The sequence below is a fragment of the Panthera leo genome, chromosome A2, assembly GCF_018350215.1.
Source record: "Panthera leo isolate Ple1 chromosome A2, P.leo_Ple1_pat1.1, whole genome shotgun sequence".
Classification (NCBI taxonomy): Eukaryota; Metazoa; Chordata; class Mammalia; order Carnivora; family Felidae; genus Panthera; species Panthera leo.
Genome location: NC_056680.1, coordinates 128,554,600 through 128,569,101, shown reverse-complemented (window position 1 = coordinate 128,569,101; position 14,502 = coordinate 128,554,600). Strand labels below are relative to the sequence as shown.

General features: G+C 35.1%; 1 protein-coding gene across 7 annotated transcripts in view; it reads left to right on the top strand.

Annotated features, from left to right (window-relative positions):
* IMMP2L (inner mitochondrial membrane peptidase subunit 2) overlaps positions 1-14,502 on the top strand; it is an 890,955-nt gene that overhangs the window by 595,978 nt on the left and 280,475 nt on the right. For all 7 annotated transcript variants that reach the window (XM_042922358.1, XM_042922372.1, XM_042922363.1 and 4 more), the window contains one exon: positions 6,241-6,306. In XM_042922358.1, the coding sequence (XP_042778292.1) occupies positions 6,241-6,306 (66 nt within the window). The remainder of the gene's footprint in view (positions 1-6,240; positions 6,307-14,502) is intronic.

The following is a 14,502-nucleotide window of genomic DNA, read 5'->3' as shown; positions in this document are numbered from 1 at the left end:
CACTTTGCACTCTAAACGATACCAGCCTTCTTCAGCTCCTCAAGATCTTTCATGGAATCATAGTTTCTGTAGAAATCCGCATATGCCTTTTTTCTTTGTTTGGCCACAGCAGACTTACAGAGGGCCGCAACCCCCAGGGATACAGTGACTGCTCCAACAATATGAAATCACAGAGACTTGGCCAGGAGGCCAAGCATCAAAGGTTTTTTCAAAGCACTGGAAGTCATGGTAGTTATTTTCCTCAACACCAACTGCAAACCCAACGTCCTTCCTAGGTGACATAGAAATGGACCTCATCTCTTTTCAAGTAGAGAAGTTGAAGTCATAATACACACTTAATTGATTTTACATAATCAAGGCTGATTTACTGAGAAGGCCAGTTGTCACTATTTGCTTATTAAATTTCTTACAATCCTAATTAGTGACAGTGAAACAAGTCTTTGACTTAACCAAGAAAAATTTTTATCAGTAAACAACAGCTTAATTCTTTAAAGCCCATGCTTTTGTTATTTCATCAGTGCTATTAAAATACATTTGTGTAAAGAATTATAGAAGATAAATCTGAAACACAAGCTTGTCGCTCCTGCTGCCACATTCTTCGATTGCTTAGAAACCCTGACTGAAGTCTCTCAGGTTCTCTGAAAAACTCTCTTGCTGCTGCTCAGTAGCCTGATTCAGGTAGGCTATGCTGTGAGAAGATAGCCAAAGTGGATAAATCATCCCTTCCCTGTTCTGGCCCTATCCTACATATGAGCATGCTAAAGAAAATTGGCCCCAGTGCTCTAAAACTCCTTTTATCTCAAGATTTTCTATGCACCTAACCCTCTCTGCCCCTGCCTGATGGTACCTTTCCCACGATCTCTCCACAAGATCTGGTCCCCATAAAAACTCAGTTATTATTGAAAGCTCATTTGAAACATTAACCTGGCTTTGGCCACCTCATCTGTCAATCCCCTTAATAATAAGGAGCCTGTTGGGTTGGAGCACTTTCTGAGAAACCAGGGCAAATGTGATTGTTTGGGATTGAAATACAAAATAATAAATACAAATATTGGCCATTATATTAATAGTATATTGAATATATAACTATTATATTGAAATATAGAATATTCAAATTCCGAAAGTATATCTGAAGTTACAAGCTCTGCATTTGTGAGTTTATTTCAAGAATGGACCCAAAGGGCAACGAAAGTCCAGATAGTGTGTTTTCTTTAAATTTAAAAGATTCACGTGATACTAAGCAAAGTCTGTAAGGGCAACAATGTAGCTGAAATGATGACCAAAGTAAAATGTTTTGAGAGTACTAATTAATACAACTGCACTGAATTAAAAAAAATCATTAAAAGTGCAGTTATAGGTGAAAGTTCATATTACTGAGAGTGAAGAAAATCTACAGAATTCGACATTGAAAATTGCTCATTTTTATCTTGATTTTATAGATAATACCCATTTAAGTTAAGACTAATCTGTGCTTTTCACTGTGAATAGTATTATATTTAGTTTTAATGTTTCTTTAGTTAATTGTATAATAAAGTTTGGCCAAACCATTAAGATGCCTTTCTTGCCTTCTAATTCAACAGTCTGTGAAAATCCCTTCATTATAAGAGGGGTTTTTAAATAAATATTCTGTGAATCTAAAAGAAGGATTGTAACAGTTTGCTTGGGCCCAGCTAATTGATCTCCTTTATGAATTTATTTTAAGACGAGATAGATAGCTCTAAAATTTACCTACTTACGAGGTACTAGGCCTGCCTGCCAGAGATTTTATACATGTTGTCTCAGTAGTTATGTGATGATAGAAGTGAAGGAAATCGCCAAGATTTCTAGAGATTCCTAAACTCACATGCCCTCAGCCACTAGAGATTTGTTCAACAAGCCCTTGGAACTCTGGCACTCCCGTAGTCTCTGCTTCTCAGCTCCTACAGACATTTTTTCTTGCAAGAATGTGGGCCTAGGACTGCCAGATCTTCCTATTTTTTCAAGAGGAACAAGAAATTAGAATTTTTGTGTGAAGTCTCCTGTTTTATTGGCTAGTTCAAGATTGAAACAAAATTATGCATGAACCAAACAAAACCTTTCCACAGGCTAAATTTGATTGACTTCTTGTGCAGGACCTCTGATCTGGCCTTGTGTCCCTGAAAATGAGACCCATATTGGTTCTGTAGGATGATTGCAGTCAGTGGCTCACTTATAGCAAAAGAGTGACAGCCATCTCCATTGTAACAGGGTTGTGCCCCATGGAAATTGTACCCCAGTTCATACATTTGCAAGGCACGAGGTGACACAGTAGTGACACTTAGGCCATGGGTGAGATCACAAGCAACAGGGAAAAGGCTAGATACACTCATAGGCCTTTCTAGCTCTAACCTTCTATGAAAACCATGTCAGACCCAGGCAACATTTTCCAAAATTAAAAAAAAAAAAGTGTGTGGTGATGGATTTAACTAGACTTATTGTGGTGAGCATTTTGCATTATATGCAAATATCAAATCATTATATTGTACACCTGAGACTAATAAAATGTTATATGTTAATTATACCTCAAAACAAAAGGAAGAGGGAAGTTATCACTTGATATGACTTTCTTTTTATATGACTTTTTATAACTGTGTTGGGTGGACTTTTTATTCTACATCTTATTTTGATGATTCAAACAACAATGTTCCCATTTTTTTTATTGTGATGGTGTAGTTATGTGTTTTAATGCATGGCCATTCTTTAGGACAGTAAAAAACAGCCTGTCTAATATAAGGCATGCCTAGAATATTAGTTCTTCTACCTTATGAAGGAAGAGTTAAAATTTAGACTGCACTGTATATATGTAATTAGTGTGGTATTTTTGCGGTATCAATGCTTACATTAGACTGTCGTTAAAGTGACTTCTGATAATGAGATTAATTCTGTGATAATCTGGGCCAATCCTGAGTCACATAAACATAAAAATATTTACAATCTGGAGGGAGGTTTTAGGATTTCACTATAAATGGGAGAAGAGTGAGAGCCTAGACACAGGATTAAGGTATGTGTGTGATGGAAGCAGGAACAGAGAGCGTGGCACACTTGCTAATCTTTCCATCCCCACAAAACTCAAAGGGCATCTCCTGAGTATTCCAAAGTACCTTCCTAGTGCTCCAGACAGGATCAAAATTACAGTGTACAGAAGGAACATACAAGAGCATGAAATCGTTTCCAGAGATTATGAGACCTAAGACATGGCTCTGTCCGTCCTGTAACAGGGTGAAAACAGCATTTTTATCAAGATGGGAAGTGAAATTCAAGAACATTAAGTGTCATAGGAATGCACTGACCGTGCTGCATCCTGTTCTCCTCCCGACAGCCTTTGCAGTTAGACACCCACCCATTCTGCCACACCAAACTCATGTGCGGAGCCCTGTGCGGATAATTCTAGGCATCCTGTCCAAGCCTCTGGAGGAAACGTGCCTAATTAAATCATCAGCATATGACAGAATGCTTAAAAGTCATGATACAGAGATAAATATTGTAAAACAATGCTTATTATGAAAACACTGAAATTACAAATTTAAATGCAAGTTTTAGTATTTGTTGGACACCATACATCGTATCCCTAAAGGAGGGCATATAATCCTTCGCTTGTTATTCTTCGCACTTCCCAGGAGATGGGCAAATGGCCAAGGAAATTTAGACAAAGGGAAGTTCAATGACTTTCACAATGTAAATCTATAATAACTCTCATACCACTCTACTTACATGAAAGTAGTATATTCAAGAGCATAATGATTAAAATATAGATATAGATTTTGAGCAGTAATGGGATTAATGTTAGTAATAGCTTTTTTTTTCATTTTGAATCTTTTGATTAGATTCATGAGTTTAATATTACATTAAAATTTATAGATATATTTGAAATAGTAATTCATAAGACTTTAATTATATAGATAGCTCACTTTGCATATTCTATTTTGCCTCATGATCTTAAAATATAGATTATTTTAAAACATAAAATTCTTTCCAAGCACCTCAAGAGCTTAAAAGTTGTTGGCATAAAATACTGTTTTACAGTGATAAGGATTGCTTTTCATATTATTTCATTGGCATTAATACCGCGTCAGTGTGAGGTGGGGGAACTTGGCGATTAGTTCAGGTCTCACGCCTTTCTTGGGGCATTTCTTCTTACGTAATGTCATATGATACCAACAGTTGTCATCTGCTAATAGACTTCCCACAAATCTGAACCAAAAACTCTAGGCACGCTTTTTTTTTTATCAGATACAGAACTCCCTACACCCCAACTTTGGTTTTATGTCCTTCCTGATTTTTCCCTGTACAATTGCATGTACATTTTCTCTCTCTAATTACAGATGTGAGGTCACAGTATGTATACTATTTTCTAGCTTCCATTTCAATCTATGCATTATGTTGATATTTTCACATCATTAAAAATTCTTTTATAATATCATTTTAATGACTGGTAAATATTTTATTATGTGGATGGACTATTTACTTAATCTACTCTTAACAGAATTTTTTTCTCTTTTTAAAAATAGATAACATCTATACTGCTAAAATTTTGCATATATTCATAATTGTTTCATTAGGATTAATTCCTAAAACTACAATTGTCATGTTGAAAAGAATATAAAATCTTGTCACTGTTTTATGGAAATGCGTGATTACATTACCATATGCTTTATACATAGAGTACCCATGTCCCTAGACCCTCAACAACAAACTGTATTACTAGCATTACAATTGCTGTTGTTGTTGTTGTTGTTATCATTATTATTTGTTTGTCAGTGTAATAGGAAAATGGCATTCCATTGTTCTAATATGCAATTCTTTGGTGATCACAGAGGCTGAATATCATTTTATACATTTCTGGTTATCTAAAACAAAGAGACAAAGGAGAGGAATTTCCTAAATGTGTGTAAGTGGTCCTGCACAATTTATTCAGTTTCACTGTTCCAAGAACCCTCACTCTAGCTGCACACAGATGACAGTAAAATTATAGAGATGTAACGGTTAGTCAGTTCAGTGAAAGGGACAGTTCAGTCAAAAACTCTGACCAAATTTCCTTTTAAAATAAAGAATACTTATAATTTAGTGAAAAACGTGAGACTAATTTTCACAAGTAGATGCAAATGATTTAGATGATTTCATTTTCTCGGCAACATATAATGTGAAATATAAATCTTATTGAAACTGCATATTTACTTTGATGAAGTGTTACATTTTGAATATATTTAATCTTTTCAGTTTTTGTGCATTTACTTTCCTTTTTCAAAAGCAACTCAATTCAAAATGTGACTTGAATTGAAAATATTTTTATCTGTCTTTGATTTCCAAAATCATATTAAATGATCATTTATGTGATATATGAGATGTTCCTTGAAATGTGTCTGTTAAAAGACTTAAAACATTATTGGCAGGAAATTGGCCTTAGTAAGACTGAGTTAGCCCTTGCTGTGTAACAAATTTCCCCAACATCTAGAAGCTTAAAAGAACAAATGTTTATTATCTCACACATTTTCTGAGTATCACGAAGGCAAAGGCAGCTTAGGTGGGTGGCCTGGCTCGCGGTCTCTCAGGAGATGGTAGTGACACTTTTGGCCAGAGCTGTAGTCTCTTGACTAGGCTTGAAGGTTCTACTGCTACGCTCACTCACATGGTCGGCAGACATTTCCTCAACACATGAGTCTCTCCATAGGGCTACTCAGGGCAGACGTGGCTTTCTGCAGAGTGAGATTCTAGGGATAGAGTGGGATGTCAATACCCTTGTTTTAGCACTCCGAATTACGGAGTTTTCAAATGGCTAAACCCAAATGCAGTTTAAAAGACTCTTCTGATCTTTTTAAACACCTCTCATCTTCTTTGTTTTCTTATGGATTTAAATAAAATTCCATTGTTTATTTTAAATGAAATAAAGAAACTTTAATATGTGATTTTAAAGAAACATCTAATTTTCTTTATATATGAATCCTCTCTCTTGCAAGTACTTAGCTTTAATACTAAAATTCTTATCCTTCTCTACTTATTATTTTAATAAACTGTCATCATGGCTTCTCCTCCAAAGGTTTAAAATGATAATTACTTCAATAGTAGCTTTATATCACTTTGGGGACCTAAGTAGGACTGAGGCCATGTCATGGGTGCAAAGGATTCTGTAATGATTTTAATATAGCTTATTTTGTTGCAGAATTTCTTTTCATTTCCTTAAAACAATAGAGACATAACTGATTGTATAATCTTATTTTATTCTAGGTCCCCTAAAAACCCAGAACAGAAGATCATTAAAAGAGTGATTGCTCTTGAAGGAGATATTGTCAAGTAAGTACTTACACTGAGTTCAAGTTATAAATGCTGGAATTTTGTCAAGTTTTAAATCATGTTCCTTGGGAAGTACAATGCAGTTCAAAGGGGACCAGAGCTTTGGAGACATCCCAAATTAACTGGTACATCTTTAGCGAGCATCTCCAACTATTTCAGGATAGAAGGCACATGGAAACTTTTGATTACATTATCATCCTTTTTTTTTTTTTTTAATGTTTGTTTGTTTCTTTCTTTCTTTGAGAGAGAGAGAGAAAGGAGGGGGCAGAAAGAGAGAGAGAGAGAGAGAGAGAGGGAGAGAATCCCAATCAGGCTCCGCTCTATCACTGCAGAGCCTAATGCAGGACTGGAACTCATGAACTGTGAGATCATGACCTAAGCCTAAAACAAGAGTCAGAAGCTTAACTAACTGAGCCACGCAAGTGCCCCAATTATATTATTCTTTAAATGTGAGGCACAGGAGAAATAAATACTAATTCAATTTAATTTAGTCATGTTTTCTAAAATGACAACTAAATAATTATTTTTCAAATATTAAAATGAGCATGATTATTTTAGATTATGGTATCGAGGTTTATTTTAGAAAAATTCAAAAATGTTTTATTATTTTACAAGTATATACAGAAACTAGGTCAGAGCTTTCACACTCATAGCAATGGTGGAAAACGAGAAAGGATATAAAACAAAAGCTTCTGAATCCATGACTAAAATAGTAGCTTTAGGAAATAACAATGTAGGGGCAACTTATCTGCATAGCTTAGTTGGTTGAGAGTCCGACTCTTGATTTCTGCTCATGTCAAGATCTCTCAGTTGGTGGGATTGAGCCCCGAGTCTGACTCTGTATTGATGGCATAGACCCTGCTTGGGTTTCTCTTTCTCCCTCTCTTTCTCTGCCCCTCCCTCTCTCTCTCTCATAAAATAAATAAATAATCTTAAAAAAAAAGAAAATAACAATCTAACAATCAGGTATTTTAACAATCTGTAGTATTGTCTTATTTATTTTACTTGCTGATGAATCTAGAACAGCATTTGAGATTCAACAAGTAAGTATTGATGTGGCATGATGTGTCTCATTTTGATTGCTTACTTTTAAGTAAGTTGTAGTCAGGTCTATACAATGTAGAGGTCAAAATGCTCTGAAAATTATTTCCAGAAAGTTTCCTGATCCTGTTTTCCAATAATCTTAATCCTAAAGTAACTGTGTTAAGCATTCCCCAGACCCTTTGTGGGGGTCAGTGAGATCAGAACTACTTTCCTAATAATACTAAGATGCTGTTTGCCTTTTTCATTCTTATTCTCTCTTGAGTATACAGTGGGGTTTTCCAGAGGCTGTGTGATGTGAGATATTGCTTCAGATTGCATGCAAGAGCAGATATGGGAATATGGTTGTCTTCTATTAAGCCAAACACGAAACGGATTGGCAAAAACATAAAAAATGCCACTGATTTCAACTCTGTTTATTTTGTTTTGGGAAATAATTATACTTTTCATTGAACGTATTTGTTTTTATGTGTTAACATATAGGTTTGTTATTATTTTAGATTGAATCTATAACATTGTTTTTATTTATCTTTTATTTTTTTAATTTTTTTAATGTTTATTTAGTTTATCTTTTTTTTAAATATGAAATTTATTATCAAATTGGTTTCCTTACAATACCCAGTGCTCATCCCAACAGGTGCCTTCCTCAATGCCCATCACCCACTTCCCCTTCCTCCCACCCCCCATCAACCCTCAGTTTATTCTCAATTTTTAAGAGTCTCTTATGGTTTGCCTCCCTCCCTCTCTAACTTTTTTTTCCCTTCCCTTCCCCCATGGTCTTCTGTTAAGTTTTTCAGGATCCACATAAGAGTGGAAACATATGGTATCTGTCTTTCTCTGTATGACTTATTTCACTTAGCGGAACATTCTGCAGTTCCATCCACATTGCTACAAATGGCCATATTTCATTCTTTCTCACTGCCAAGTAGTATTCCATTGTGTATATAAACCACAATTTCTTTGTCCATTCATCAGTTGATGGACATTTAGGCTCTTTCCATAATTTGGCTATTGTTGGAAGTGATGCTGTAACATTGTTTTTAATTTGCCATTTTAATTCCCCATATGGTAAATATTGACAGAGTATATTTGCTAATATGGTAAATATTGACAAATGGTATCCACATAAACAACAGTTCTTTGAGATCCTCAATTATTTTTAAGAGTACAAATTATTTTTAGAGTATAAAGGACCAAACAATTTGAGAACTTGTTGATGTAGGAATGAATGGGCAAAACTTTCATGTCATGAATTCCTGTTCATTGGTAGTCTGCATGGTATTAATGGAGATATTGAGGTATTGTTTGAATGCTTTACATTTATGTATATTTGTGTTTTTTTCAAAATCTTTATTGATGTGTAATTTATATACTGTATAAATCACCCATTTTAAATATAGTTTAATGTTTCATTATAAACATTATTGTATATAATATATATAATATATGTTATTATATATATATATTATTATATATAAATATAGTGCAACCCTCACCACATCTAGTTTTTGAGAGCTTCCATTACCTTCAAAAGTTCCCTCTTTCCATTTGCACTTAACTGAAGCTACTCCAGTGCCAGTGGCCAATCCCAGACAACCATGGATCTGCTTTATGTCTCCATAGTTTGGCCTTTTCTAGAAATTTTATTTAGACAGTATTATACAATATGTAGTCTTTTATATCTGTGTTTTTTCCACCACGTATCAGAATGGTTTTTTTTCTGTCTCCTCCAATGTGTGAATATCTGTAGTTTGTGCTTTTTTATTATTAAGTATATTCTATGTATGGACATCCCACATTTTGTTTGTGTACTTACAAGTTAATGAAGATTAGGATTTTTCCAGTTTGGGGATATTATGAGTAAAGATATGGACATTTGTGTCACTGCTATGGACACTTGTGTCTTTGGGTAGAAATATGTTTTTATTTCTACCGAGAAGTATTCACATATGTCATTGTTAAAACACCTATATACCTAGGGATACTGGGTATTTTGGTGAAATATATGTTTAACTTTGGTAGCTACCAAACTGTTTTTGAAAGTGGCTATTGTATTTTATGTTCTACAGTCAGTGTAAAAGGGGTTGAGGTTCTTTGTACTCTTGCTAACACTTGGTACCATGAATATTTTTTTATTATAACCATCCTCGTGGATATAAAATAGAATCTTGTTGTGGTTTTGATTTGCATTTCCCTGAAGGCTACTGATGTTGAGCATGTTTCCATGTGCTTATATGCCATTTATATATCTACTTGAGTGAAGCATCTGTTCAACGCATTTGCTTGTTTTGTACTGGTTATTTAATATTTTGAATTATAAGAAGTCCTTTGATTTTGAGACCTTAAATAGATTGGGCATTTTGGGGGGAGGATGAATGGGCGTGTATAATAATGTGATTTTAGTTAGGTGTAAGTGTGTTAATATCAAAGAGTTTAGTTTTTGTTACCTGGAGGATTTGCATTTTCAATTTGCAGAATCTGAGGACTGTGTTTTTTTTATTTTGAAGAGGCTATCTAGCCTTCTGATTTCTGGGAACTGGGAAGGGCAATAATTTGGAAAACCATTTGACATACATGCATAAATATACAAAATATTCTTTTAATATTTGGAAAACAGTGTGGATATGATGCAAATCCCATTTAAAGAATGAGTTAGCAAAGCTTGAAAACATTATGTTAAATGAAAGAAGCTGATCACAAGAGACCATATACAATTTAATTCTATTTATGGTGTATGAAATGTCCAGAATAGGCAAATTTATAGAGACAGAAAATAGAGGCATAAAGAAGGAGAATGAAAGATATGGGTATAGTAGGTTTTTGTGTTTTGTGTTTTGTTTTTGTTTGTTTGTTGGTTGGTTGGTTGGTAGGGGACATGAAAACATTCCAAGATAAATTGTGATAGTCTCACAGCTCTGTGAATATATTAAAAACAGTGAATGTACATTTTAAATGAGTAAATTATGTGTTGTATGAACTACATCTCAGTGAAGTTATTTAAATAAAAGAATTGGTCAACACAGGAAGCAAAAATTTTATCTATGTCAAATAATCTAACAAGATTAGGAATGCCAAGGGATTCATTTTATAGTATAATACAAAGAGAAGACAGTTTTAATTCAGATGTATCAATATTGATTAGAGCTGAAGAGTCAACGCAAGATTATAAAACTTGGTCAGACATAAAAATCTCTGTACAATTAGAAATCCTACAACAGACCTCCCTGAGAAAAAAACCTGGCTTGTTCTTTCCTCAGTAAATGTAAATACTGTATTAGGTTCACAGAGGAGAGGCAGAGCTGGAGGGAGGATTATCCGCACAGGGTTGGGAGATGAAGAAAAGGGAGGTGGGGATGTAAGAGATTTATACCCTTTCCCCCCACTGATGCAACCCATGTGCAAAGTCTGGCTTCTTTGTTCTGATCCTGAAAATTAACTCTTTGGACATATGTCCCTTTCTGTCCCCCTTCACTACACCTCTACCATGAACCCATGAATGGCATACAGAATGGAAGTGTCAAGGCTCAAGACTTTCCTAGTATGTAGCCTCTAAAAACTATTTGATAATTGATTAGAGAAAATAATTTTTGTATTTGGTGTTTTAAAAGAAAATTTAAAATTTTATTCCTCTGAAATATTGGTATGTAAGAATTATAGGCTTCCTGGGTTTTAAATTAATAGTTGAAAATATTCCTGGGGTGCCAGGGTGGCTTAGTCGATTGAGCGTCTGACTTCAGCTCAGGTCATGGTCTCACCGTTGGTGAGTTCGAGCCCCACATCAGGCTCTGCGCAGACAGTGCAGAGCCTGTTTGGGATTCTGTGTCTCCTTCTGTCTCTTCACCCTTCCCCTGTACTCTCTCTCTCTCTGAAAATAAATAAATAAACTTAAAAATTATTAAAATATAATGGAATAATTCCTATAATATATTTCTAACAGCATTTATAAATATTAACAGGTATTTAAGTATAGTAAAGTATTATTTACTATTAGGCTTACCTTTTTTTTCTCTATGACACATTTTTTCAATGCCAAAACATATACAAAAAATTTTTTAAATTTGCTTTCTGTCTACCACTAGAAATCATTTGTCTATTGGTGTCCTAACATGTAGAAGACAGGGTGCTTTGATCTGTAATGTGGACTTTCCATTCCCACTTTTAACTTGGATAATGCTTGATTTCTTAGTAGGCAAGCTAAAAATAAATGCACATCACCAAATTCTTTCTTTCCTTTTTTTTTTTTTTTTGGAAAAAACTTGATATATCATAAAATGATCAAAGAAAAAAGTTTTGACTTATTACAACTCAAGTTACCCTTATTGTGGCTTTTGTAGTATTTTTATTGTGAATTACACATAATTAGAGGGTGGAGAGGAAACGATTATCTTTTCAGAGCTAAGCACTTCAAAGTCTTAATTTAATCCTCAACTTAATGTTCTGTTAGTTTAAAAAAAAAACAGATATGTAGTAAAGTATAGTTTAAAGACCCCTTTTTTATGGTAATTCAGCAGATGATTGAATTATGTTCTGTTTCTACCTGGGGAAGGAAGGGTGTTAGAAGCCAGGGATCAGCCTAGCCTCACTGAAGAATCGGAACGGGAGTTCAGCAGGACTACTGGTTTCTGTTCATTTGTACCCTCTGTCTGCTGGCGTGTTGCTTTTGCCCATCTTGTTTGGGTTCCAGTTGGCTTCTGCCCCATTGCTAACTGCTGACTTCCTTGGGTTTGCCTCTTGTTTAAACTACCTGAGAGAATATGAGTGTGTCCCTTTGAGGTGTAGGTCTAGGATATGCCCACCTGACAGGCCACTGGTCGGCCAATAAACCAGCTGCCTTTGGGGTAGGCACCCTTCCTTGGTCTGGCCAGTGTGGCTGTGTTGGCCAGTTGTCTAGTACAGACCCTGTGGCTATAAGGGACCTCTTGGAAGGGGCTCGCAGGTATGGCAGATAGTGTGAGGCCTCCCAAATTGGAGCACTGTGATTAGCATTCACTTTGCTCAAAATTACCCTTTGAAACCTCATGTTCAAGAAAACTATAATCTCTTCTCCTTGGTAGTTGTTTTGACATTACTCTCTGAGGAAGATTTACGTACTCACTTATTTACTTACTTACTTAAATTACAGAAATAACAGAAATTTGAAAAATTCAAAATGCTATAATGAACATCCTTGCACACATACTTTTTTGGACATGTGTGTGTTTATTGTTGTAGAACAGAGAGCTAGAAGTAGAAATACTGGGTCAACATCTGTTGCTGTTGTTGTTGTTATTTTTAGTTCTAATATACAGCCAAATTTCCCTCCTAAGAGTTTTACACTCTTACCAATATGTTTATACTCTTACCAACAATACATGAAATATGATTTTCAGAAAAAATTGATTTAAAGATCATATGCAATGGGGAAATTGTGGACTTCAGATTCAGAAGTCAAAACATTTCCACACAAATTGTGAAATTAGTTTAGATGATTGGGTTACGTTTGTTTTAATCAGTTCCCTGACCTATAGACCTTAGAAACATTCATTTAATGAGAACTGGTCTAGCCACTAGAGAGACACAATTGAATAGAAGAGACAAAGTCCCTGCCCTCATGGAGGTTACATTCTAGTGGTTAGAAGCAGATAATCATCAAATACATAACACATAATGCAATGCCATGAGCTCAAAGTACTAAAGAAAAATAAAGTAGGAAAAAAAGTATAGAGCAGGGGTCTGGAACTGCTACTTTAGGTAGGATGTTCATAGTCAACCTCTCTAATGAGAATATATTTGAGCAGACTTCTAAATTAAGGGAAAAAGGAAGAGAGCCATGTTAGTATCTAGGACAAAGGAAGTTCAGACCAAAGAAATAATAAATGTAATCCTGAAATGTATATGCATAAAGTGAGTTTAAGGAATTGCAAGAAGTCAGCATATCAACCCTACTGAATGAGGTAAACTGAGGTAGGAGACTAGGAGTAAGAGGTTTGCAGAGCTTTGTGGCTCATAGGAAGGATGTTGGATTTTATTGTAGTAACATGGCAGGCCTGTGGAATGTTATGAACCATGACTGATAGGATATGATTGGCATTTTTAAAGGATCGTTTTGTCTGCTGTATGGAGGAAAGACTAAAGGGAGGCAATCTGACCCAAGTAACGGGTCCAAGTATTTCTCTCTTGAGGAAATAATATGTAGCTTCCTCTAAAAGTAGTTAAGTATCCTTGTTTATGACATGAATGGTGACTACTTTGATATTTTCAGAGTGACTCATTTAAGTAGTCACATTATTTGTAATCACAGTCATTATGATTATATTGACAAGGCAAAAGTACAGTTGAAGTATTTGTTCAGCGAATTCAGCCAAATACTTCTAAGACCATAAAAGAGGTGACTTGGCAAGTCTGAACTTTCTGTCAGGATGTCCACATTAATTAACATCACAAAGCAGTTTCTCGATTGTGTGGATAACTTAGCCAGGAATGTAGTCATTTTCATGTTAACCCAAATGCACCTACTTATCTATAACACAAGCAGTAAAAAAGCCGATGAAAGTAATATTTAGACAAGGCCATTAGTTCCACCAAAATATTTTTCATAGTTATTTGCTTTTTCTTATTAATTTGTTATGACTCACATAGAAGGACTGTTTTAGAAAAAGATAAAATGAATAGAAAGCACCAAACTGCAGGAAGTCAATGTGAATCAACCACAATTGAAATGTGTAAGGCATCAACATTTTTTGTTGGGCTCTTGTATTTCTGTTTCACAGATTTTCTCAGCCCTGTCAGAAACGAAGTCTATTATCATTTCTCTTCTTACCTACTGAAATACACTTTACAGACACTTGGAATCTGGGATTCTGTGTAGTTAGCAACCTCAGTGAAGTGAGTCACCAGTGAAGAAGGTAACCATATAATTTATCACCTAAAGAAGGACACATTTGGGAGTGAAAGGGGATGGTTACTGTGTTGGATCAATCAGCATAATGTGGTGGCCAAGACTGACTGGAACAAATGTTCACCCTGCCAATGAAATAGAAGCTACTTTATCATTCATTCACTTTGCATAATTTGATTTCCTTTAGTCTGTGGCTCTCCTTGTTCAGGAGTCCAAGAAGTGTTCATAGAAAACAGAGTCACTTCACTTCCTGTCCAGGGAGGCCTTAGGTCAGGCAG